Genomic DNA, 27,227 nt, shown 5'->3' with positions numbered 1-27,227 from the left:
TGTGAATATCCTGAAATTTGTTACCAGATACGACTGCTACTTCTGTTCTTCAATAAAGCCAATTTCTCTGTCATATGAAAAAGTTAATTTGATATGGCTGCTTGGGAATTCCATATTCATTCTCCTAGGTGTCTGAAAACAGTCTGAAGCAGATTACTTGTTCCAGTAAGTGTCAGAATCAAAACTGACTTACCCGTAATTCTCCAGTCTTACTTTTTTTTTTTTAAGATCAGAATTATATTTTTCATTTCCTGCTGTTTTGGTATCACAATTGTTCTCCAAGGTTCTCAAAAGCACTTCTGTTTTCAACAGCTCTGAGGTTTTAACAGTCCTTTCTACTGCTAGGGCAAAATTGCCTATATCTAGCTAGTATGAAAACATCCCAGTGTTAATTGTACTATTGGATCAGTACTACCCTTGGCTAAAGAGTGATGTAAAAGAGCCTTTTGGTGGTCTTGGCATAATCATGTAATAACTTTACAGATGTGCCAAAGAGAGTAAGCTTAGTAGAGGCAAGCCTCACTCTTTCAGTAGAGCTTTAGTAATTTTGTTTGTGAGTTTATTTGTGACATTCTTCTAAAAGTTTGCAAAGAAAAGGGATAATGCTGTCTCACCTAATAAAAAATACCTGGACATGAAGAGGCAATAAGATAGTGGAGAATCCATTTAATAATTACGATAGTTAACGATCCCAGTGGCATTTGATATCTACCAGCATCCAGTAACTTTAGCACAGACAGGTGGTAAAAAATGGGGGAAATAGAGTTGTAGCCTCAGGCAGATACTCAGCTCATGCAGCTGTTTCATGCATTCTGGCAATATGACTCAGTTAAAATCAAATAACATTCCTTACGCCAATACTTCTTACCTGCATATGAAACCAGTTGTCTTTCATTTTGCAAAAACATGATAATTCAAAGAGCATTAAAAAATGTACTGTTTCTCACACAGAATTTATATCTTGCAGCTGCACACTAATCCAAGTGAAATGGAGTAGAGTTTCACTTTATCAGCCAATCATAACTTTAAACTGTTTTTACAATTCATCGTACAGTTTTTAAAGCCAGATTTAAGTCTGTATATGAAAAATAGTCTACTTGATGTATGAAACCATAGATTAGTCAATATGTATTTAAAGAAGAACTTCAGTAATAGCAGAAGAATGACTTCAGAGAATTTACAGACAAAACTCTGAATTATACATGTGGAATGTAAGTGTTATGCCATCAGTACATTTAGGACTATGTGTGAAAGGAGTAGCTGAAAAATATAGTTAATTAGCTAAAATAATATCTGATCCTGGTATTCTTTTAAAGCTGTCATATCAAGACTATTAGTCTATCCCATATCAGAGAATCATAGTATCATTTAGGTTGGAAAAGACCTAAGATCACTGTTTACCCAGCACTGCCAAAGCCTTCACTAACCCATGTCCCTCAGTGCCACATCTACATATATTTTAAATTCCTTCAGGGAGGGTGACTCCGTCACTGCACTGGGCAGTGTGTTCCAGTGCTTGACAGTGCTTTTGGTGAAGAAATATTTCCTAGTATCCAACCTAAATCTCTCCTGGTTTCCTCTTGTCCTGTCACTTGTTAACTGGATGGAGAGCCTGAGCCCTGTCTGGCTACAATCTCCTTTCAGGTGTTGTAGAGCCATAAGGTCCCCCCTGAGCCTCCTTTTCTCCAGGCTAAACACCCCCAGCTACTCCCAAGGAGACTTGTGCTCCAGCCCCTTCGCCAGCTCTGTTGCCCTTCTCTGGACACACTCCACCACCTCAGTGTCTTTTGTGTAGTGAGGGGCCCAAAACTGAACCCAGATTTGAGCTGTGGCATCATCAGTGCCCAGTACGGGGGGACAGTCACTGCCCTGATGCTACTGGCCACACTATTGCTGATACATCCAGGATGCCACTGGGCTTCTTGGCCACCTCAGCACACCTGGGCTCAGCTGCTGTTGACCAACACCTCCAGGTCCTTTTCCACTGTGCAGCTTTCCAGCCACTCTGTCCCCAAGCCTGGAACACTGTGTGGGGCTGTTGTGACCCAAGTGTAGGACCTTTAAAGTGCATCACTTTACCTTGTTGAACACTTTCTCTTTTTGTTCTATACAGGCTCAGATAAACTTGTTTGAATATGTGAAAAGGGTTTTTCATGTTCTTAGAGGTTTATGGTGCTTAGTCATGTGGTTGTACGATGAAAATTACAGCAGTGACTGCATGTGTGACTGTAATGATCTCCATTTACACTGCACATTTAAATATACTCAAATTTTGGTACACCCTCATGTACCATTTTGTTAACAAACTCTAAGTATGACTTAGAAAAGACAGCTTCCAGGAATAAAAAAAAACTATTCAAGTTTTACGCCTATTCCATCTTTTAAAATTCTGTTTACTGTGTCTGATACATTTTCTAATTGATGCTAGTTAACGTATTTGTCTATTGTTGCTGTTATCAAGCTGTTAAACATATTACTATTCAGCCTTTTTTTTTGGTATGAGAAACGTCTTTGCTATTTCAACTTTGTTTTTCAGAAGTAACTTCCTGCTACAATAATATTTTCTGGAAAAAAGTCAAGAATACCTAAATACCTTAAACAGGTTTTGCAAGTTAACAGTTCTGCTGTAATTAGTCTTCAGGCTACCTCTGGCTCCATGGATTTAAAGCTATCAGAGTTTACTGTTTTGTGAAAAATATGTTTTACTTTGTTTGGACATGCTTGTCATAAGTTTCTCAGTATATCATTATGCTTTAAAACCTCCCACTGGCAGCGTCTGGAAGGAAAAAATATAGTGTAAACTATAGAAGACCTAGTGGCAGCTTCCTGCCAAGCTTCATTCTTGAGTCAACAACACTCGTTTTTGTTTTTGCTTTTGTGAAAATGTCACAATCTAGTCTTTCATAGAAGTTTGCTATTTTTTTAGCAGCCTAGTCGAGCATATATCCGTGTCTTCTACTTTCCCCTGGTTTTTCTCCTTTTCATTCTGTGATATCTGTGTTTCTGGTCATGCCACCAGTGAGTGCACACATAAATTATACACCTAAAAACACTCATCACTAGAAAATTTATTGCTTCTAATATCTTTCTCATGAACAGTTGTGTTTATTTCTGAGTTGACTTCTCTGGTAAAGACAGCAATGTGCTTAGCTTTGGTTCAGTTCTTTGTTTTTTCAAGACTTTCATTTTAGATATTACAGTGTATATGGGACCATGTGGGCTTTTAACCATAAGCCTGTGCTGGGAATATGAAATTTTTTTTTATTTTTTAGTTTATAATTACAACTCTGAGTAAAAATAATAGTGGATTGCTATCCCTAGTAACTCTTATTACTTCTATCCTGCTGAAGCAATGGGCAGTACATGGGAGCAGAATATATCCTCCTGACAGAGCATATAATTGGAATTTTTTTTTTTCCTGTTGAAACAGCATTTGGAGAAGGCAGGGAGTGGGGAGGAAGGTTGCTGTCCTTTAAGATAAGGAACTTGAATCTTCTTTCCTATGTACAGGAAACTTGTGTTATTTGGTTTGGGAAATCTTTTATCTTCCGGGCCTCCCTTTGGCAGCTTAATTACTAACTCTGCTTAATTAAAGTGAAGGAGACACATACAGAAAATACTGTCTTGGAAAAGTAGATGCTCTTCTTTTCTCTTTTTTCAAAAAAACCAAACCAAACAAACTTCTTTAAACATTCTTTGCCAGTATTTTGGCTATTTGAATATGAAATACTAGCTGATTGGTAGTATTAGAATAACATAGTAAGTTAGTAGTAGCTATTATTTTTATTATCTCATGTTAGTGTGCATTTATAGCAGTGAGGGTTATTCTCTTGTAATGGCTAATTTTCCCTGCTCTTGAGTTGGAATGTTGTATAATATTACATCAAGTACCATGGCAGATTAAACTATATTCATAATGCAATACAGTAGGATAGCACTTATTCAAACAACTTGTATCACACCACATTTGTCTGGGTGACTCACGGGTTTGTATTATGAGGAGTCACTGTTGGACAGGAAGACATGTACAGCAGGGAAGTTTGGATAACCAGGATCATACTGTGATTATTTAGGTTTTTTGTTGACCAAATCCATTATATGTAGAAAGGCTATATATCTTTTTTGTTCATTTATAGAAACCCTCTGTAAGATTATGCTATGAATTTAAAGAACAGATGTTGTATTATAAACCATTACTTTTGATCTTGTCATGAACAGTAGATTTTAGATAAGTGGCACCAGCACAAAAAAGACCCTAGACTGAAAAAGCCAACTTAGAACAAGAGAATTGTTGATCTTTACTTTTGAAAAATAATTGTATTTACTCATTGTAAACAGTGTTTCTTAAAGGAAAAAGAAGTAAACACTGAAATTTTAAGTGCCAGGGTCTCTTCCTAAATAAAAAAAAATATTCAACGCACATCTTATATGCATGCAACATTATTTTTCTCAGTATCCCTTATACGAATCAAGATCAAGAAAAATCCAAATTCTTTGACTAAAAACCTCCTGGAATTGTCTAAACTGTGTTGTCTAAATGAATGAGAATTATTGAAATCTCCTATAGCTCTCTCTCTGTGGAGATTTTGCCTTGTAGGTGTTTCCTGCAGAATTCGTCTTAGAGAGGGGAGGAATTTAGATGTCTTTATGTGCATATGTGTGTGCTCACTGAAGTGATTTTGAAGCTCTTATGTATGCACCAAGAAACTGGAGAAATTAGATATTTGGAAATGGAAATTGGTGGTCTTCCAGGCAATATTGGATCTAAAAGTGCTAAATCCTTTAATAAATAAACCTTGATTCAGACTGGAATGTCTTGGCTTGATCTTAAAGGTGATATTATGAAGGCCTTCTAGCTGTTGACTAGCCTCAAAGATAATTATCTGCACATTCCAATCTCGTTCTGCCATCAGCACTGTCTAAGGCCTAAATGGAGCAAATGTTATTTCCACTAGAAATATATTATATTTAGACTGTCCTCTTTCCCAAAAATTTTAAAAATATTTGTAACTTATTGGAAATACAGAGAATAAAAGAAATAACTATATGACTTTCTTCTAACAGTCCTGTGTGCCTAATTTCAGCCATTGGGGCAATTTTCTAACTGAAACACTATGTTGTGAGCACACAGTTGTATTATTGGGGTTACTACTTTTGTTGGACTGTAGATAAAAGAATTACCTTTTCTTTGGTGAACATTTTGGAAGCAGTATTTCTTAAAGCACACAAATACAATGGAGATTTCATTTACTGTAGCAGGTACTGGAGCTAATTTGAGGGACTGAATAGCCCATCTGAAACAGAATATATACAGTATAAGGCATTTTGAAATGGGTGGAAATGCTTTTCTGCCTTAAAAACCTGACACCTTAGTTAATACTGCATAGCTGCTTATTTACATGATAAATCTAAGAATTTTTTGGGTTTGTATTCTAAGTTCTGCTTGCACAAGTGAAATAGCAATTTGATTCCTTTAAGGACTGCTGGGTATAGCAGGGACTTCTGTAATAAAGTTTTTCTGTGGGACAAAAGCCTGTGCAAAGTTGAAAAAGAAAGCAAGCATTATTTATAAATACTGTTTAAATATGTATGTTTTCAAATGCACTCTAATACAGCTTTAATGTATCCTCACCTTTGGGATTGTGTGTTCCATGGATACAGACTCTAGATCTTAAAAAATCCCTCAAATGCACAACTTGATGTGTATGGATTCATCTCTGTTCTCCAAAACCAAGCCTGCCTTTGGAAGAGAGGGATTTAAAAATAATAAAATATATGTTCCCATGAGAGTTATTATACAGAATATGAGCAGTGACAAGTGAGTTAGTTTACATGAAGGGTCAAGCAGATCCAAAATAAAGCTCTCATCAAGGCCAGTTGTAAGTTTTGTAAGTCCTGCCACTTAGCTCGTGGTCTTAATGCCCATATATTTTGCTTCAAACAGGGTGAATAAAATCAACTTGCAGATCTGCATGTTTTCTGTTTATACACTCTTGAATGTTGCCTCATGTGGGAAGAGACTTGAGAGACTTAGGAGGAAAACAAAACTTTTAGATGAGGAACAAAATGCAGTTTATATTAGTTAAAGATTCTGTGACTACTTTTCCCTTTTTCATCTGGTGAGAAATACTATTATTCTCATCAAACTTTGTCTAATATATGTTGCCTACAGAAATACACAGCTGTATAAAACTTGTGCTTTTATATAGGCTTTTATGAAGTCCATTACTCTGGTATCTTAATAATGCCCATACAAGAACAATTAAAATAATAAAATCTTTTGTAAATTCCATAAAGGAATTATTATGGTTCAGGCCAAGGCTTAGTAGTATAATTTCTCTGGATTTTCTTATTATTAACTGATTATTAATTTATCTATACAGAAAATTTCTTCATACTACCTATAAACAGAATTCCTGCATCTTAGGAGTCTGCCTTTCATAGGGCTGCCCTTTGTAATGGAATGTAAAGTGCAACTGAGAAAGTGAGTGCAAATGCTCAACCTAAATACTGATAGCTGCTTTTCTTCAGTATTGATTCTAGCACATGGCAAAAAATGCTTGTAATCACTGAGTGAGGAAAGCTGCTTTACCCAAGGTTTTGAGCATATAACAGGCTGAGCAGTAAGTGCTTCATAAGATGTGGGAAATCAATGAACTTCCATAGGGAAGATCTGTTAGAATATTTCAACTTTCGGAGAATGAAGTACCATTTTCTGCTGCCTCCTTTCTTTGTTTTCTTGTACCTGGTAGATACTATGGAAGAGCCCAGTAATAAGGTGAGAAGTTGTATGAATGTTACAATCTTCTGCTCCCCTTTTTCAGTCTAGCAAAACAAAATCCATCACTCTGTGGAAATGCATTAATATATCATTAGCTAGGAGACAAACAAAAAGCTTAGGTTTTGGAACACTGAGTAACAGTATTTACATTTTTATATTTGTTCCAAATTCTCACAGACTGATGTGACAGAATTGAAATATTTGTCTTCTTTGTAGATGAGGCAAAGGTTTAAGTGACAAGTTTTTTTTTCTTCACCGGAATATACTCACTGAACTTGGTTTTGATTTAGTAATAGCCAGACAGTGTGGCTTTGTTGCTTGGAAAAGTGCAAGTTCTGTAATTCAGCATCTTTGTTCTTCCCAAAAATGTTAACTACTTGTCATAGGTTAGCAGACCAAACCACTACACTACTGCTCAATTCCCCAAAGAGATGGAGATGAACTTTTCAGGAGCTAACCTGGTGTAAAACCATTGAAGTCTTTTACTTCCTTTTCCTTCAAACAGTTTTTGAGAAAAAATGTTCAGTTTCAGAAGGATGATGTTTCTTGGGCTATCTTCCTACCCTTGTCAGTGTTCTCTCCCCCACCTGATTTTCTTCTCCCACCTCTGTAATCACATCAAACTATTACAGAGTTTCTTTTCTGCATTATGTGTGTGTGCAGAGTTCTGTACGTTCTGTCTCTCTGTCCCTCTGAAGCACTCCTGTGGCTGTGCAGTTGTGTAAGGACCTGTTCAGTTGCTGCACAGTTTCCTCCTGAGCTTGTGTGGCTGCAGCTCTGTGGAGGCATTGAAGGGCTCCCTTCCTGCCCTTGGCTTTTGCCAAGTGCTGGCAGTGCTGCCACCACCTCCCATCTGGCTCCCTTTTCACACAAAGTTCTCTTTCCTGAGGCTGTTGAATTCAGCTCAGCATCCTGCCCCTACAGCCCTGCTTCTTCCACCCACAGGGCATTTCTGTCTCACATTGGCTGAGGGAGGCACTGTGATCTGGGACTGATGTACCCAGCGAGATTATTCCTGTAGGTGTGGGGATAGTTTCATGAACGGGGAGCTATGGTTTGAGCAAGATTTCTCTTTAGTGCTCTGAAAAATTGACATGCTGATTGCGAACTGCTTTCATGGAGGAATTCCGGCTGACAAATTCTGGGTTGATATTTTTGCTCCATCATGTGATCATTCCTAGCTTATCATGTGTTAATAATGGAGTCCAGTTGTCAGACATTTTGTTGTCCCCCTCAGGCCTCCCTGACTGTCCCATGGGCTGCCCTACCCTGGACAAACTCATAAGCACTTCAGTTCTGTTCCTATTGACTGGTATCTTCCTGAAATGACTCTCCAAAGCCATCTTTAGTTGCTTTATATATTTAATTATTATGTTTATTATTGTCCTATTAGTAAACTTGTGTTGCTTGTGTTCTTTCTATATCTGAAACAATTAAATTAACCAACTGTTTATAGTTCTGCTCCATGTGTTCTCCAGTACTTCCCCCATGGCTCTGAATAAATTTGAGTCAGGTTGTAACTGTCAGTTACTATACCAAGTATTAACATTTTTCTTATTAAGAGTGATCTGTAACTGGGTGCTAAAATTTAGCTCTTTCATGACAGACACACTTAACTTTTCTTAAAGTTATTGATACAGTTGATATTGCACTATATACAATAGGAGATAATTTTAGTTTTTAAGGACATGTCCATGCCACTGTGACTTCTTTATGTGTGCCAAGCCAATAAAAGAAATAATTTTGTAGCAAAAATGCCATAGAATTAAGTAAACAGGGAAATACTGTCTGTGTTAAGAGAAGAGCACAGATGTGTCTTCCTTGGGTGTTCAGTACTCACATGAACTTTTAAAGTCACAGAACTTTTAAAGATGGCATGAAATTTTTTTTGATGCAGAATCTATGTCTTCCAATCAGTTACATGAATCTTTATATTGCTGCCTATTAATATTATTTGTGAATTGTCATTGTGTCAAACCTTGTTAGGAAATTGTTTTTTTCTGGGCTTTCTCACATAGAATTATCCAAGTATTTTCATACAATAACATTTTCACTTTAATGAGTCTTGTGATTTCACAGTATGTAAGCACAATTCAGAGTGTGGAAAACCTCCTATGTACATAAATTACCTGTTTGCAGTACGACTTTACACATACCATGTGAATCCCTGCTGTGTTTGGTTACGTTCTAAGGCAGCATTTCTAATTTTAATAATATATTGGGATTATGGATTAAAAGCAGTGGGGAAGTAGCTTTGTGCTGTGTAACCTAACAAGCGTGCTAAGAATCAACTTTTGGCAAGAAAACTCCCAATTTGCCCTCTCTCCCAGAAGTTGACCTGGTGGATGAAATAGTAGATGTGTGCATGATTCTAGGCATGCCTTCTCCAAAGATCAACATTTGTACACACTTTAGTCACCTTTTATACGCAGTGCTATTGACATTAACCAGGGAGGCCGCTCTGACAGCGCTGGGCTTTAACACCAGCTAAAGAGTTGCTCTGCTCTGCTTGCATGGTTTATCTGAAAGGACTCAACACCGAAATCACACAGCCTAATTGTTTTCAGCCCATAAGGGTTTTCTTCCAGATACAATATCCTGTAGGACAGTTGAGTGTCCTACTGAAATCGGCATCTGTTGAATAGTCACTTTACTTTACTTTAATGCTTCGGAAAGCATTAGGTCGAGCTCTGTAATTTATCAATACATTATATCAAATTTGCTTTCACTTGCACAACTATAAAACACTTTTCATGCTACCTTTGTAATTAGATTTGGACAGTATCAAACAAATGGAAGAGCAGAGCTAAGACTACCAGCTGCTTAAAAAGATCACAGACTTGCTCAGATGAAACTCAGTGGAAAAGGAGATAAAATTAACAAGATATTTCAATGAAATAACTAATTTTCAAATGAAATGCAAAAATAAAAGGATGCTGCCTTTTTTTTTTTTTTAATTGATAAAAAGTGGACTTGCACAGTTGCTCAGGTGCTCGGTCTCGTTTCCATCACAGGGCATGTCTGGGTGACTGAGTTGATTGGGGGCCAAGTGTGAATCAGGCCTTGTCAGCATGAAGTTTGCCTTGGAAAGAGAACGTTTGTTGACCGATTCTTGCAGCACTTTAAATACTGTATCTTTATTGACATGGTCTGAGGACTGCTTTTTATTTTTAAATGTGTATACCCTTGAAATATCAGAATGTGATGTTATTTACTTTATCATATACGTAACAGTGTTTTGCTATTAATGAAAGAGCTTCTATTTGGGACAAAACCTTTCAGCTGCATCTGCGAGGAGTAGTCTGTTCTCTTGCCCATCCTCTGCAGTTTTCCTGAAGGTCACATTCACATTTTGTCAGTGGGTTGTCATAGAGTGTATTTTAGCTGAAGCTAATTGAGAATTCTGCAACTGGGGGCCAGTTGTGTTTCACAAGATGAACTATTTAAATAGATGACAGTGTTCCTAGGACTGCAGGGGGAGCATAATTTTTGTTTGTACTTTAGAATAGCTTTTGTTTTCACCTTTCTAGGAACATGACCCTAGAGCACAGAGATTACCACTATTTATATCATAATTTTGTTTGATTTATTTAAAAAAAACCAAAAAAATTTTGGTATTGCTTTTAGTTGTTGGTTTGGTTTGGCTTTTTAAACTGATAGTTATTCTATTTAAGTGATTATGACCAGTATTTTCCAAAATTACTTAATTATATTTTTCTGTTGTAGGTGAAATCACTATATTAATTGGAAAACTAAATCACAGATAATGAATCCAAGAATTATATTGTTTTGGTCTTATATTTTATTGAATTACTGAGGCTTAGAATAAGATGATCAATGTTCTAACTGCCAGTACCAGAAAAGCTGAATACAGTTCCCAGAAATGTCTTTCAAAATCTTAAATTAACTTAATAAAGACCAGATCATTAGTAATCCTTTCAGTTAGGATATCTATTTATTTTAAGCTATAGGAATCCAGTAAATTCCAGAATAATTCTATGTAGAGATGGGCATATGTCTCTGTTATAACACTGTGCTTGTATAAATTAACTTAACTAGTAACCACCATGTGACAGCCAGCAGGGAAATACTGAGGAACCTAAAGAACCTTTTCTCCCTTACTGTGGTTCCTGCAGGTCTGGGTGGGGAAATATGTGCTCTATATATGCTGTGTCTCTTTATCTGAATAAAACCAAGCCTCGTGTATTCTTAACGTAGCTCTTAGCAGGAGGATTAAAATACTTTAAATCCTACTTTTGGTAATGAAGCAATCTCAGTGAGGTTTTCTATTTCAAATTCTGCAGCATGGCATCCTGTTTGATAACTGTGCTGTTGTGTTCCTGTGGACATGGCCCTTCCCTGGGGACTGCTGCTTCTCTGCTTCTGGTGCTTTGTGTTGAACTGCCACTGCATTGCTGGCTGATGGCACTGGGCCTTATGTGTCTAGTCTTTTATGAGTTTTGAAAAACCAACCTGGAATTTATAAATTCTGCTTAATATTCTGTCAAATCCTTCACCTATGGTGTTTATTTTAAAGCTTTTATGCATTCTAGAGTATGGTTACTTTTCTCTGACAATTTCCAAAGTTGTGAGATGCAACATGTGTCTAATTTCTTTGTTTGGAAAGGTTCAGGAGCATCAGCCTCCATAACTAAACTGGTTTTGTTAGACCTGTTTCCTGGGTTTAAGAACTGTGATGGAAGTCAGAGGTGAGGAATTTGTCTATGGATGACAAATGGGATGGGAAGAGAGTAGAGGGGAGGGTGACAAAGAGTTTATTTCCATGTCTTGCAAAGCTCAGTATGACACTCTGTGACGTCTGTTTGCTTTTGTGAAAAACACCTTTGTAATGAAACTGTTGAGGCAGTTGCACACTGGAGAAATTCGCATTAGAAACAGGAGGAAGCAAGGTATTTACAAACCATATTGCAGGACAGCACTGGCAATTTTAAAAGCAGTAGGTCCACATGGCTGGTGCTGGCCCTCCTGTAGGTGTGTAATTGAATTAGCCATGAGATAAATTGGGTCCCTGCATGGCCAGCAGCTGCTGGCACAGGATCCTGGCATGCTTGGCACTCACCTCACCTTCACTGTGTGAGGCACAGGCAATGTGTTAATGTCAAAGGCTGAGGTCTCCAGCCTGAGAGGCGAAATAGCTGGTAGGTGGATATTTGGTGTGTACAAATTCAGGCTTTTATCTGTTTTCCCTCATCTCTGTGAATGTGTTTTCTATGCCCTCTTAGTCCAGTGATGGAATAAAGTTGTAGGAAAGCCACAAAGTTTGAGGATTATAGTCTTTCTTTTTTTACAATCTCATGCTTAATCTTGGGGGGGGGGAACGCCCAAGTATTATTTTTATTAAATTAATCTTCACTGAGCTGGAGATAACTGAAATTTATATAGTGTGTAACTTGCAGTGGAGAAAAAAAGGCATTTCCTTAGGAAATGGAAAAAAACCAACCGCTTTCAAAACAACTGGATGGATTCTTACACTGAATGACTTACTGTCAAAGTGCATCCAGCTTTACTGAACGAATGTAATTGTTTGTTAAACTTTAAAAAAATTTTAATGGTTAATATTTTAATATTAAAGTAGAAGAATCTCTAAGTGAATAGATGGATTTCTTTATTTCCTTTTACTATGTAAAATTCATTAATTATCTGTGTGCTAACACAAGATTAGGTTTTAAAATAAAATAGGCATGAAATTTTTATATAGCTACTGATACTTGAAAAAGTCACTTAGGGAAATCCAAAACTCTCGTATTTATCACCAAAATATTTATCACCAAGATGGTTGCCAAAATGAAGTGCCAACCCTTTAAAGGTAGTAGTACTAACCATACTAACCTTGACTGCTGGAATGTTGCCAGCTCTTCATCATCCTGCAGAAATAAATTATATTTGAGCTGAGAAAACATGCAATTGTCCCTCCCCCTCTTCATTGCCACAAACTGGAACAGTATTATGTTAGCCTGAGTTGTACTGAGCCGAATCCAATCTGGAATTAAGAATGCTCCAGGGCATTTTTAATAAACTGTCATTCATTTGAACTCTAACCTCCTTTAATTTGCAGAATCTGGTAACGCAGATGTATACTTCAGCCACATTCATTTCTTTTTCTTTTCTTATCTTGGTGTGAAACACTGCTGATAGCACTTGGAAATGTGAAGCTGCAGAACAAGTACAAAGTGTTCATTTAAAATAGACTCTAAACTAAGAAACAGTTACAATAGTTTGCTGGGTTTCTGCCATTCTGAAATACAAACTTAATTCTAGTGCAGATTTTAATAAAATCCTCAGAGTGCTGAGGTCTGTTAAGCTTTCTGAAAGTATGAAAAAAAAAAAAAGGCTTTTATTGCAAAATGTAAAGGATAAAATGAGGCCTTTGTCTTGCAAAAGGGAAGAAAACCCAGCTTAAAACACATTCAGGGCGTAGAATACTCCCAAGCTAAGGGCTGTGCAATCACTGAGGTTCTCATTGTAAACTCTTTCAAAATGTGTATTCCTGTGAATTCAAAACGTTTGGGGTTTGTGATTAGGAGCATTTATACTGAGGGATAGGGCTGGGGAAAGGGAGCAGCTTCCAGGTGGGAACTGCCCCTGGTGCCTCTACCCCTGCCAGGCAGCACTGCTGGGCTGGGCTGGGGATTGCCCAAAACCAGAATTTTCATCTGTAATACTGCCCGCAGTGGTTGATTTCCCATTGTGACACATCTGCTGCAGCTATGTAGTTAGCATGGTAAGATGATTGTGAGTGCAACTTCACCATTCAAAAGTTTACATTTGATAGAAGTTGATTAAAAAAAAAAAAAAATCAGTTTCTTGTGCGCATGCATGCCAGTTGAATTTGGCTGTCGGTGTTGGTGGGACAGTTAAGTAGGAAAACGTCCAACTATGAACTTGGGTCATATTCAAAAAATGCAGGAAGAGCTAGCTGGCAAATACTGTGTTGAAAGTGTAAATTAAAATAAAACTTTCAAGTCGACACGTGTTAATGATTTGTGGTTTGAAAAAGTTTTCATATTTAAGTTTTTGGAGTTTTTTTCCCTTCCCTTTTAAACTTTGATCTCTTTTGTCTGGTAATGTAAGAGTATGTTAGTAACAGACATTAACAAATCCACAGCTTTGTTTTCCACAAGTCTTTAATTCTCTTAAATGTTTTGAAATGTAAATTATGTGGTATATGTGATATGAACTTGGGTGAGGATTCAGTCAATCATCAGGCTGGGTACCAAGTTCAGCTGAACATGGAAAGGGAGCACAATGATACTAAAAATACAGAAGTGCAGGAATTCTGCCTTTTTACATTCTCATCTGCCCAATAAATCTGCAAGTGTGGAGTGTCTTGGTGTTTAAAGATACTGTCTCAAAGCTGGAGTCTGTATGAATTAATGACTTTTCAGTTTTGATCCTTAGTACAGTTTCCATTAATAGATGTTGTCTGGAATTAAGTGATAGAGTGGAGGCTCAGCAGAAAGAAGATGCAGTTTGTAAAAGGTGCAAGGAAAATCCTGAGAAATAGCCCCTGAAAACAGGTAGAAGTATCATATGTTTTAGTAGTTAAGTCCTGTCCTTCTTGGAGACAGCATTGGTTTATGTTCTTGCACTAAAGCAGAAGATGAAGTACCTGGTGTTATATTAGAAATTGAATCTGTTTTTAAAGAAATATGATCTGACTCTTTCCTTCTGGCTTGTTAATTCTTTTTTTCATGGGATTTAAGTGTAAATCCAGCTTTTTTTTTTATTTCTTTATTTCCCCTCAAGTACATGTTCTCTTTGCTACTTCTACTATGAATGCTCACTAGACAGTCATTTTACAAAGATATCTGAAGTCATCATCTTTCTTCATGGTTTCTTCAGTGGAATCTTGGCGTCTGCAGAGACCTACAATTTGCACTCCTTGTTATTTCATTGATATCACTATTACACTGCTTTTACTTTCTGAGTGGAAGGTTGAACATCAATAATTTAAATACTATTGGTAATTCTGCATTCATGAAATACAGCTTATGCACTGCAGGGTATCAGACACGTTCTAGTATTTCACTGATCTTATTAGAGTGTGTGTATAGATGGTGTAGAAGGAGTAACTAATCAGTGTATCATTGGCAATCAGGCTGTGAGTCCTCATTATAATTTCTGACAACTCTATTATTTATTTGTATTATTTATTGAACTTCTTGTATAGAAGCCAGTGCATGTTCAAATTGAAGCAGAAGTGTGGCTTATAAGCACTGATTGGTTGCTAGGAGGCTTTAGAGAACAAGAGTTAAGCATGAGCTTGGGAGAAGTAGCCACACTGATGATATGAGCATGGTGGAATTTTGTCAGACTTTTCAATTCACAGCAAAATTGAACTCCTTTCAGTCCTTTGTGTAACCTGGATGAATGGAATGTATCCTCTTTCCCATTTTATTTTGTTTCATTTAGAAGTTCTTCCTGAAGTGTTTTCTAGTTTATAAAATAATAAAATTTGGACAAAGGAGATGAAAAAGAACATAGAGGAAATAGGACATTTGTTACTCAAATCATTATATCTCACTAAAAAAACCAAACTATTGTTCACTTTATGTAAACTGTATCATTTGAAGAGGGGAAAATCCCACTGGCATCCTGGTTAGTGGAGGCCATTCACATAAATATGATATATAAATATATATAAATATATATATATAAATATAAATATATATGTATATTTATATATCATATTTACATATATATGAGATATATAAATATATAAAAATATGAATATAAGTATTCACATAAAATGATTCACCCCACAAGTAAAGCTTCTGCTGCCAGACAGGTGTCATTGTCCACTCTCCATTCTTTAGTGTGTTCTTTAAATTTCTCCATGACATTTCTCCATGCTAAGGGAAGAGTGGGATCACCACAACTTTCCTACACTTCGAGCTTCTCACTGTTATCATGAGGAAAATAACTTGATCATTGTTAGAGCAGTTACAGACCTTTAAAGTTTAGGATGATAGAATAATTTGGTTAGAAGGGACCACTAGAGGCAATGCAGTATAAACCCCTACTCAAAGCAGGAATAACTTCAAAGTTGGATCAGATTGTCCAGGCTTCATTCAATCAAAATCTAAAAATACTCAAGGACTGGAGAGTTTATAGTTTCCCTGGGCAACCTGTTTTGCAAAGGTGTGCAATATTTATGAAAAATAGTTGGGTTTTCATGAGCACTTTTATATTAAAACATGCATCTATAGCTGCATCTGAAATTTCTGAAATTACTGCTATGATGAGCTACCACCCTCCCGGAATTTAAATAATCCAGATGGTGCAGGAAATATTTATAAATTGTATATGTATGTGGCAGTGGCCCAGGTTAAATAGGTTCTTGGTGATCTGTGTTGGTTCTACTTTGTATAAATATTGTTTATTACTAATGGATTCATGGAAACTTTGAGGTGTTTTTTTGGTTTTGAAACACCACTGTTACTTTTTAATACTTGTTATGGTACAAAGAGATTTGAACAGCCATTTACAGAAAATCATTCCTTTAGTGGTTCTTTCCCCCCCTGTATTTATATGGATTTAATATTTTCTTGTTGTAAAGAATATGGGGTTTAAAATGTCCTCTCTCTTAGGTGGAAGAGCTGATGAATGCACTGGAAAAGACTAGACAAGAATTAGATTCCACCAAAGCCCGTCTTGCCTCAACACAGCAGTCTTTGGCTGAAAAAGAAGCACATCTGGCTAACCTGAGAATAGAGCGAAGGAAACAGCTTGAAGAAATTCTAGAAATGAAGTAAGTGCCTTGATTTCTCTAATATCTAGGAAAAAAAAATTGACCAAAAAGAAAAGAACTACTTTTGCCATAGGAGAAAGTTTTGGTGGCTTTTTTTCTGTATTATTTTTTTATTTTTCTCTGCATATATTTAAGTCTGAATTTAAGGACTTCTAATAGTTTTAAGATGCTTAAATTCCTTTAAAAGCATGGAAGTGCAAAATTCCTTTAAAAGCATGGAAGTGCAAAATTCTTCATTTTAGATGTACTCAATGTTTTTTGAAAGTTCTTTTGTTGCATGCAAATAAAAATATCAGCACTGTCTAACTTCTATGAGAAACTGAGAATCTAAAGCCCCATCTCTCAATGGGAATGCAATGCTGGAATCTCTGCTAGCGTCACATTCAAGGGAAGGGAACTTTCTATTGATGGTGCAAAGTTTATTGCTTTGAATTGGTTAAAAACACCCCCAAACTAACAAAAACCTATTTGCATAGACTTTATCACTGTGTATATGTGTTCAGAATGAAAAAGGAAGGGAGAGATATAATTTAAATCTAGCTTCCTCCACACAAAGAAAAGCAAATATCTGTAATTATGGGGCATTAAAACTCTGATATGATCTCTAAAATTGGCAAAAAGAGTGAACCTACTATGACTTGGCTAGGCTGGTAAATGTGTAGTTAACATTTAACAAAGAAAATCCACAGTTGTAATTTTGAAACAGTTTTTTTGAGGGAGGAAGCCATGTATAACTTCAGGTCAATTGTTACAGTTACCCTTGCATTTTAAAGGAATGGAAATAATCAGAAAAAATGGTTTTTGTAATGTTGTTGTTAATAAGACAAAGTGGAAATGGAGTCATATACTTAGCAGGCTTTTATAAACGTTGGTTTGAAGAATGGCTGCTGTGTAATGCAGGTGCAAAAATACTGTAATGGAAGCACAACTGTTTCTGGTGATATCTAAAGAATTTCTGGTTTTGACTTTAATGAGGTCTATATACAGAAAAATGGAATCAGATATGAATTAGAATACTGTGTGACATTATATTCTATAATAGATACATTTAAAAAGTTTTTTTAAATTTTCTGTTATATGTACATATTAACTGTCCTATCATAACTCAGAAGCTCAGTGCCAGTCATCTATTTTCTGTGTAGTGCTTTGGTCTGTTTCCCCAAGTGCCTTTTTTTGGTCCTAATCATAAGTTGGGTTTTTTTTTTTTTTTAATCAACAATTGCTGAGCAACATAGTGGAAAAATCTTTAATTCTGTTAGTGTGACTTTTTAAATTAGGTACACAAAACCCCACAGAAAAATCTGGAAAGTGAGTTTGGCAAAAACTGGTGAGGTAGGACTTGTTTTGATACAAGCTGATCTATTTATGAATGAAGGGCTGGGTGGGTGGTATTAGTGATGAAAGACCCAGTAGCAAAGATCCTAGTTAGGAACAGTGTGGAATTTAAAATGAGATATAAACATTTGGAGTGTTTTTCAGTATAAATTTTAAAACTAAAATAATAAAATTAGCAACCTGGTCTAATGGAAGGTGTTCTTCCCATGGCAGGGGTATGGGAAATAGCTGATCTTCAGGGTCCCTTCAAACCCAAGTCATTCTATGATTCTGTTAATAAACATATTTCAGAAATAATTCAGATATTTTGTTACAGTTGTGTAACTTTTGAAATTGCTCACTGAAATAAGCGAAGGACAAGCAAACTTTATAAAACTGCTGCATTATGACAAAATATACTCGATGTTGGGTTTTTAAAAATGAACAAGATATTCTCTAATCCAGGTTTTAGATGCTAGCTAGGAGCCAGACATCTGAAGACAGAATAATGATAATTCTGTGTTGTAGTAATATAATAAAAGACTGTCTTATCTCTGGCATTTTAAAATAACTTATGAATTGGAAGCATTGACCGTAATTTCTAGTTATCATTTTAAAAATTCGATATTGAGTAATTACAGTTTTTGGCTGCTAATTTCCAGCTAAATAGGCATGAAGTGTGTGTTTAAGAACCTTCATGATGATTTCCTATGCTTATATTATGTTCAAGTTCCTACCATAACTCTGCATTCTGGACCCATCTGGCTGTCATTGTCAAGATCCATCTTAATTTACTGGCCACAGTCAGTTATCAGTTTTAGATAACTTCTTCAATTGTCATTTCTTGTTCCCATATACATTCGGTAATTTATGGAAGTTTAGAGTAAAAATGGGTAACAGCTTAATCTTGTTCATATCTGGTTGGTCTTTTTCAACTGGAAACAAGATAAGTACCCATTAAATGAAAGGTAGTTTGATAAAATCAACTTACTCTTAACTTGATGCCAAAAAGATAAGGTTTATTTTAAAGAGTTTGAAAGTATAAGTTTGAAGAAGGAGTTGCATTTACATGTTACTTTCTGAATATGTGGTTTTTTTTTTTTTTTTTTTTTCAAAATGTCTATTAAAAATATTACTATATTAGTTCTGGAGGAAATATTTTTGTTATGGTCATATTATTTTAGCAGTGCACACATAACTCATACTGACATTAATGGAAGTTATGCATACATGTTAACAGTAAAATGCAGCATGTGTTCAAATCCATCATTTTGCCTAATTGTCTTGTTGCTTTGTGCTCTATCTCTGAGCATAAAAAAAAATCATCAATGCACTTTTTATTTTTTAGTAAGTGATACTTTAAAAAAAATGTGTATTGCATAGTGTGACAAAAGCCACGTTAATGTTTTTTAAAAATGTATTTATCATCCACAGAAATATTTCAGTTGGCCTGAACTTCAAATTTGGTAGTTGGAAATATATCCTAAGACTACTTTTTCCAGACATTGTTTTCATTTTCTGAGAGTCCGCAAGTAGGAGCACAACCTCCTGAGAGCTTCACAAGGCTTGCCTAGAAAAGCTTATTCATTTTGTAACATGAAGAGCTTGAGGGTAGGAGAAGTTTCAGTGCTGTGATGTGGTAGAGGTTTGTCAGATGTTTCAGAAATGCCATATTTGTGGAGCATACTTCCATGACCACAATGCTTTCATACAGATCTCCTTTCCTATGTGGTGGTTCCTTCCAAAACTCATAAACCTGCTTGTAACAAAATTAGGTAGCTGTATGGATAGATAAATGAGTATTTATATAATACTAAAATTGCCTTGTATATATATGGATGTGAAATAAATGCCTGCCCTCATAGAAAGTGGGTTTTACTCTATGGAACAGATCATCTTTTTAGGAATGGTCAAAATTATTTTCCCTTTGGAAGATATAAAGTTTGACCTGGAGAGCCAAAAGTCATAAAAGAGAGTCTAATGGCATGTGGGGGAAAAGATATAAAAATGATTGTCACTCTTTTTTTAAGTTCAAGTTTTAAATCGTATGTGTTTTATCTTCAACTGCAACCTCTAGAGTTAAAAAGAAAGCACAAAACTCCGACACCCAAGCCGTCCCCATCCCCTCCACCCCACTTTGTTATCAAAATTTGGTGTTTTTCTTGGTTGAAAATATTGAAGTTAACTTTCTGTGATATTTATTCCATTTATTGTTTAAATACAAGGTTAAAAAATACTTCATTGTGGTTTTGCATTAATTTGATGATCTTTCAGTGAGTTAGTTACATGTGACAAACACTGCACTTAGTGAGTGACCATGTGATTAATCCCCCCAAAGACTGTACTTCATATTTTGACCTGAAGATCTGACAAGTCTTAATTTTTGAGATTCATTTGTTAATTACTGAGTGTTTCCTCTGTTAACTCAGCACGCTCAGTGCTCTGAAGCTTTCAGAGTATCCTGAATGAAATTCTTGCCAAGTTTGAAAGGCAATTTCCTTGCCTTTAATAGAGTTCATGGCATCACCTGTGGGTATTGCTAAATCAGTTTTGTTGGAAGTGAGTTTGCCCTGAAATTCACTACAAATTTCCAGAATAAAATATATTTTCCCTTATGTGGAATAAATCAGATGATTAGTAATGAAGCATTAAAGATCTCCTAATAAAAACCCAGCTACTAGTCATTTTATTCAGTAACAAAAATAGAACTCTGCTGTGCTGTCCAAAAAATATATTTTAAATTAGATTTTGCAGTAAATTTTCTTACAGTGACAGGATAAAATTAAACATCCCTTCCTTTGTTTAAGTATGGTCGCAATTTTTTCAGTGAAAATAATAAATTGAATATTGCTTATCTCTGTTTTTCAGTAGGTTTATTCATTTAACAGCACCTGTGTATAGTCAGGGATGAAATATTTGTGGGAAGAAGGGGATGCAACGTTTTTCCCACCAAGAATTCAGTCCCAGCAGCTGCCACTCTGTGCAGAAGTGCTGAACACGCAGTGCCCTTTGCCTGCTGGGGCAGTGGTTCAGCTGCTGCACCTGACAAGGAGAGGGCGCTTGGATTTGCCACTAGATGCCAGCCGTGGGTGCAAGACCATGGTCTGGAGCTGCTTGGTTCAACAAACTGAGTATGAGCAGTTCCACGGGGTGAGGAGGAAGCTTGTCCTGTTGGGAGGAGAATGTCCCTTGTCCTCTTATCTGTCACCTGGTCTGGCTGGTGCCCTCCTGCCTTGTAGAGCAAGAGCTTCAGGCATGGAAAAGCATACAGATAGCTTCAAGTGGACTTTTCAGGATCTTGCAGGGATGAAGAGGGTCTTTGAATGGATTCTGGAAGTCAGGGGTCACAGCCTAAGGGGCAGACTGTGTAAAATGTAAATCTGAAGAGTCAGAATTTGTATGGAAGTCAAAATGCTTTATGAAGCAAGTACCAGTGGCAGAAGTATAAGAAAGTTTACCATTCATCTGCTTTTCTGCAGACATCCTCCTTTTTTCCATCTATAAATTTTACTGGAGTAGAAGTTGGGGATTTCACGTCTTTGTAGCAGCTCAGCAGGAGTTGCAGCTCTGACAAGGGCTGTTGGATGTCCAGAGAATCCATCTAGACTTTTTTGTCCAGCACCTGGACAAATCAGCTCATGTCTCTGCCTTACATTCTCCTATTACTATTTCCATCCATCACCGTCTGAAACTGACACCTGGGGAGGGAACTCAACATGTTTGCCTTTATTTATGTCCCAATTGCTCCACCCTAAGAGGTTCTGACACCCACAGGATAGTGGTTTCTTCCTCGTTGCTGTGGGTACAGCAGTGGTGAAAAGTGCTTCTGCAATCTCTGTGAGTAGTAAATCCAGTGCATCTGGAATGTTTCAGGGTAATTATGTATGCAATTCACCTGCTCAGGGCAAGCACAGGCCAGAGGCATGGCACTCACTGACAGGAGAATCCCCGATGAAATTGCAGGGACCTACTTGCATGTAGTCATGAAGTTAATTTCCTTTTGTTGGGCTCTTCCATACAGCACAAAGGATGAGGAAAGCAATACAGCAAGGTAGGAGAAACTGGCAAGGTGATTTAAGGTTAGAACTACTCTTTGAAATGCATGGAACTCGCTCCTTAAAAGCACTTAAAAGGATGGTTTCCCTGCAGACCCGCCTGCTTTCTGTGTTACAGCCAGACAGAGCTTTCTCCTGCACCCATCGTTTCCAAAGGAAAGCAGGAAGGGAGATAATCAGCTCTCTTGCCTGTGCTGGAACCTGAGATGTTTCACTAAAAGGTGTGGGCAAAGCTGCTTGGTTTATGCTCCTTTTTAATGTTAGTATATTCTAAAACCAGCCAGCCCCTACCTTGGGAATAGTTCTAGCCTAAATGAGCAGTAGTGGACCCGTGACACTAAAGGAGTCTCTTTGTAGTTTAAACAAACACGCCAGAGTCAGATTTCTTATATTATTAATAAAGTATTATTTTGAAAGAAGGATAATTTAATTTTTTTTCTACTTTTCCAGCTGTAGTACAGCCTATATTTGGAGAAAGATATCTATGATAATTTCTCTGACATGAATTCTTTAACATGTCTTTACTCAATGGGTTAGATAACAGAGCAGTGTGTAAAGCTGTGAAGAGAAAAATAATTTTCAGAAAGTAGTTTACTATTTTTTTATAATTTTATCAGAAAGATTATTTTGACTTGTTTCAGCTGTGGTAACTATAAACATGTTCAGATAGCAAGTTGATTGTCTCAAAAATTGTACCAATTCAAATACAGAACACTAGAATGTTTTTGAGTAACCTGTGGATTGCTTCAATTTAATTGTAGGATTCATGCTGAGAGTGTAGAGAGTCATATCCCAAGTTAAATACAAACAAAACAGCAGGATGTTGATACAACTGTGACTTCCATAGGAAGTAGTTAGAATGGTAATGTGGTCTCCTAACTTGGGTGAAAAGTCTCTTGTGACTGTTTTTGCCCCACAGACCTGTAACACAGCATGCCTTGACTAACATTTTTGACACCAACTTGCAAACACCATAAAGATTAGAGAAGGCCAAATGAAGGCTTTGTTCTCTGGAACAGAAGCTTTCTTGACTAAAATGAAAAGATGTTTTTCTTTTGTAAACAACGAAGGGGCACTAAGCAATAAAATGTTTCTCTCTGTGAGAACAGAATGAGTGAGCTGTTTACTTGTCGAAGTGCTTCTCTTAAAGACATATGAGTGTCACCAAGTTCTTACTTGAGAGTACTTCCTCCTACGTTCAGACTAAAGGATAGTATACTTTGATTTTATTCTATAAGATTCATAATTAAAGTTCCATCAGCATGGCAAGCAAATTTCTCTTCCTCATTTTGTTCTTGTTAAGTCATAATTTACTTTCAAAATAGGTCACCTGCTATTGAAGGTTAGTAAGATCAGTTTAGGATTTCTCCAGACTGTGATATGAGAGGCTGTCTTTTGCTTACTTGTACGTTAATATCCAAGTAAAGGAAGTTGGATCCTCTGTCATTGTTTCTTGTCCCCTTTAGACAGCGGGAGAGGGCAGTAGCAATCTTTTCAAAGTGTTTCCCTCCCAGGGAGACAATGTCTTCCTCTCTGGTATGGAAAGGTAGCAGTGCTTGTGTCACAGAGGCAAACCAGAAGGAGTTCAAACATATTCCACACAATGCATACTATAGTTATAATAATTAGGTGTACTTTTCTGAGCTAGAAAATGAGTCTGGCTTGTTTTCTTCATTTCATAAGGATTTTGTGTCTAGTTGTACAAGTGATGTTTCAGGTTCCTTTGATCCACGTGATTTGAGGCACCTGCCAGGCAGGAGAATTTGGTGGTCATTCCCACTCTGCATTCTAGGAGCGCACTTTGCTTTCCAGTTTTGTTGCCATTGTTCTTTACCCATTCTGGTACCGTGCCTCAATAGAAAAATAACATTCAGTGCTCCAGCAAACATTTTATGTTGGAAATTCTACAGTACTTTTCAGGGGTTTAGTGCTTTCCCCAGGACCTGAATGGTAGAGAGATCAAGGGGATCCTGCAGCTGCTTTATGAGGGAGAGACTTAAAAGACTTCTGGCTCTGGGGAGGGTAAGGCAGGGGGAGGATATGTTTGAAGTTTGAAGAATCAGAAAGGAAGGCATAAACTCAGTGTAGAGCTGTTGTTTGCCAGATCTCCCAGCATGAGGAGTATCAGACACTTGCTGAAGTTAATCAGTGATCGATTAGAAGGGGAGAAGTGCTGCTTTGTGGAGTGGTTGGTTGGTGGCCTTCAGGAACTTGCTTCCACAGAGACATCAGCTGATTCAAAGAGGGGTTAGACAAATTCATAGACAGGAGCTGGCTCTTATGGACTTTTTATACTCCTTGGCTGTTGTTCTTGACCTGTGCTCCTAAAATTTATTTTCTCTCTGCAATATCAGCCCTTTCCTCCCACATTGCTCAATTTCACTGAAACACACATAGTGATGATTTCTAATGCCTTTTTATTTTTTTTTAAAGAATCAGTTATATTAAGTCTACTAATACAATATAGAAAAACCAGTGGCCGCACTTTGAATGGCTTTTTGTGTCTTCTGTTGCTCTATAGTGTATAAGTGTATTTACAAGATGATGTAAGTGACAAAATGATTGGTTTAAAGTGCAGGTTATAAGTGAGATATGACAGTTACATGACATTCTCTAGTGATTGAACCACTTAGAAGTGAGGCAGGATTAACAGTGTTTCAGGTTTACAGGTGTTTCAAACTGCTTGAAGGATGTGGAGATGCAGAGTATTCTAATCTTTTGTAATGTGAATGAAAATTTGAAGAAACAACTGCAGTTGAAAATCATTACTTTTGCTTCTCCCGTTATTTCCTTTTTCTGTTTAAATCAATCTCTTTAAATTAAAACACTTTTCTGTTTTTTATGTATGTTAGGGGTTAGAATTTTCTAAGGAAGCTTGTTATTTTTATCTGACCTTAGATTATTGAGCAGTTTAGCAATCTTAACTTCTACATAAAGAAGCAAAAGTGAATATGCTATCTACTATCTACTATTAAGCACTTTTTGTCTGGTTTCTATTGCACAACTTCTTTATTTGTAATGTTAGAAAATATAGGGAATAAAAGCATTTTACGGACAGAACAATACTATAGGAAACAATACTATAGGAAAATATTGTACTCTTCAATTAGTGATCTTGACAAAGCTATATATATACTTTGTTTTAAACCTACCTTAAAAATGTTTTTCTTATGTAAAAAATTAATGATGGTAAAAATTATTAAATAGGATGGCATTTATTTTGAAGTTCAGCCAGCATGGGAATGTAGAGGCCTCCACCTCTGATAATACACTCAAAAGAGGGAATGGCTCAAAAGCCAGAAAGGAAGGAGTAGGAGGCTGAAAGTAAGAAAAAAGAAAGAAAAAGTTAGCCTTCTGTTTCATGGATTTTTTTTAAAGCTGACTGAATTACACCCTTGTCTGCTGAAACCCTCTTAGTGTAATTCCCATTGGCCTCCGTGACACCTAGGGCAGCACTGATCAACTGCAGGCTCCCATATTCCTAACCTCGGCCAACTCAATATGATTCTAGCAGATGTTTCTGCATATTAAACCTCAAAACATGATGGGTCAGGGTTTTGGTTTTTTTTTAGATACTTGAGACCCAGGCCATGCAATTCAATGATAGGAATTATGAGCTGAAGGTCTCCCCAGCGGGATAATGCTGAACTTAATGTAAATTCAGATCTTTGAAGATGAAGAACCAAAGAAATTTTAAAGGTTTGGATCATTTACACTAAACTGGTGGATTGTTCTTTAATATTGCATAAAGATACGAAATATAAAATGTGCTTAGAAATGCATGTTTTCTGTTAGAAGGAAAAGGTCTTATAAAGTCAGGAGAGAACAGAGTCAGAAGCAATCAAACAGAAACAGTTTTCTTAGCAGCAGAAGGGAAAGGTTTGATTAGGTTTGAAGGCTTTCTGTGCCTTCCCATTACTCCTTAGGTGATGTGAAGTAAATCCACTGCTACCTTCTTCCTTCTTCCATCCCATGCCCCCAGCAAAGCAAGTACTTCTCTCTGTGCTGTGGAAAAACACATCTAAATTCCTATTCTTTAGTTCCCTCCAGTTGTGTTCTCTCAGGTGATAAGGTGCAAGGTGTGCTTGAAGTTTTGCGCTCTGTTGTCCAAAAGATGATTCTCTAATGTGCCTTCCCTCGTGCTTTGTAAGGTGTGAGCTCGCAGGGCCATAAGTACCTTCTTCCTGCAAGGCCATAAGTACCACTTACTCTTTTATTTAACTTATATAGTAACACCTGTAAAAATTTATCCTCCTAGAGGGCTGTACCTTTATCTTGAAATGAGTAAAAAAGTTTGTCTTTTGGAGAAGGAGATGCACTTGTGGTTGGTGGTGTTTGTGCCCTCCCACTGAACTGTGTGTAGATTACTGATTGTGACCGTGACAAGACTGATCCATCCCCTTTATTAATACAGTGCCACCTATAATGGGCTCCCATCCATTAATAATAAACAACATAATAATAAAAACATGCATGATGTAATCACTGTCAGAGCTAGCTAAACTATGCGAATGTGGAAACATTTCAGCAAAAGCAGAATTCTTCAAATACAATTGGCAAAATACGGCATAGCACACAAAAATGTGCTAAAGCACTACCTTTTTAAGGAACAACACCTCTCCTTTCAGTGCCCTGTTGGTGTTTAGGAGAGACTAACAGGTCATGAATTATGTGATGACAATGGAAATCAGGATGAGCTCATCTCAGTTTTCTCTGATTGTGAACAAAGCTGGCTAAATCCACACTGTTGTGCAGTATACCAGGGTATCTTAGCAAAGAAAGCCCCTATTTAAGAAGGTACATTATATAAGTCTGTGCCAAGTCCTATAGTCAAGCTGATTTGTTCAGCATAAACATCACCTTAAAAGGGCGCCTTGGCTTGCTTCCGTAGGGTGAAGTGGCTTCAACTGAATAGATAAACTTTTCAAGGTGAAACAAAAGCTGGGTGACAGTACAAATTTATGCAGAATATCTTTAGTGAAAGACTTTTTAGTTGTTGGCAAATAGAAATGTTACTTTTTTAGAGGAGCTTGCATAATTTTAGTAGGAGTACTATGCTTATTGTGTTACATTTTAGTATTAAATGTTTATTGGGAGTTGCAAGTGAAAGGTTTGATATATTTTTTCTTTCATATTTAATAATGATTTTCTCAAAACCCATCCAGTTTCAGTTTTGTAAATGTGTAGGTACTAAGGGGGAAACTGTGATTTGTTGGCTTAGATTAGAAATGTAAAATACTTTTTTGTGGTTAAACTCTTCCCAGTTTCTAACCACTCCTACCTCAAACATGTAGTTTATCACTGT

General features: G+C 36.7%; 1 protein-coding gene across 1 annotated transcript in view; it reads left to right on the top strand.

The window, feature by feature from the left end:
- The window catches only part of ERC2 (ELKS/RAB6-interacting/CAST family member 2), a gene marked incomplete at both ends in the record, with an annotated part of 345,331 nt that overhangs the window by 186,514 nt on the left and 131,590 nt on the right, over positions 1–27,227 (top strand). The window contains one exon of the mRNA XM_082289123.1: positions 16,393–16,553. Within this exon, the coding sequence (XP_082145249.1) occupies positions 16,393–16,553 (161 nt within the window). The remainder of the gene's footprint in view (positions 1–16,392; positions 16,554–27,227) is intronic.

This window comes from Coloeus monedula (assembly GCF_965178545.1).
Source record: "Coloeus monedula genome assembly, chromosome: 11".
Lineage (NCBI taxonomy): Eukaryota > Metazoa > Chordata > Aves > Passeriformes > Corvidae > Coloeus > Coloeus monedula.
This window is presented reverse-complemented; position numbering and strand designations above follow the sequence as displayed.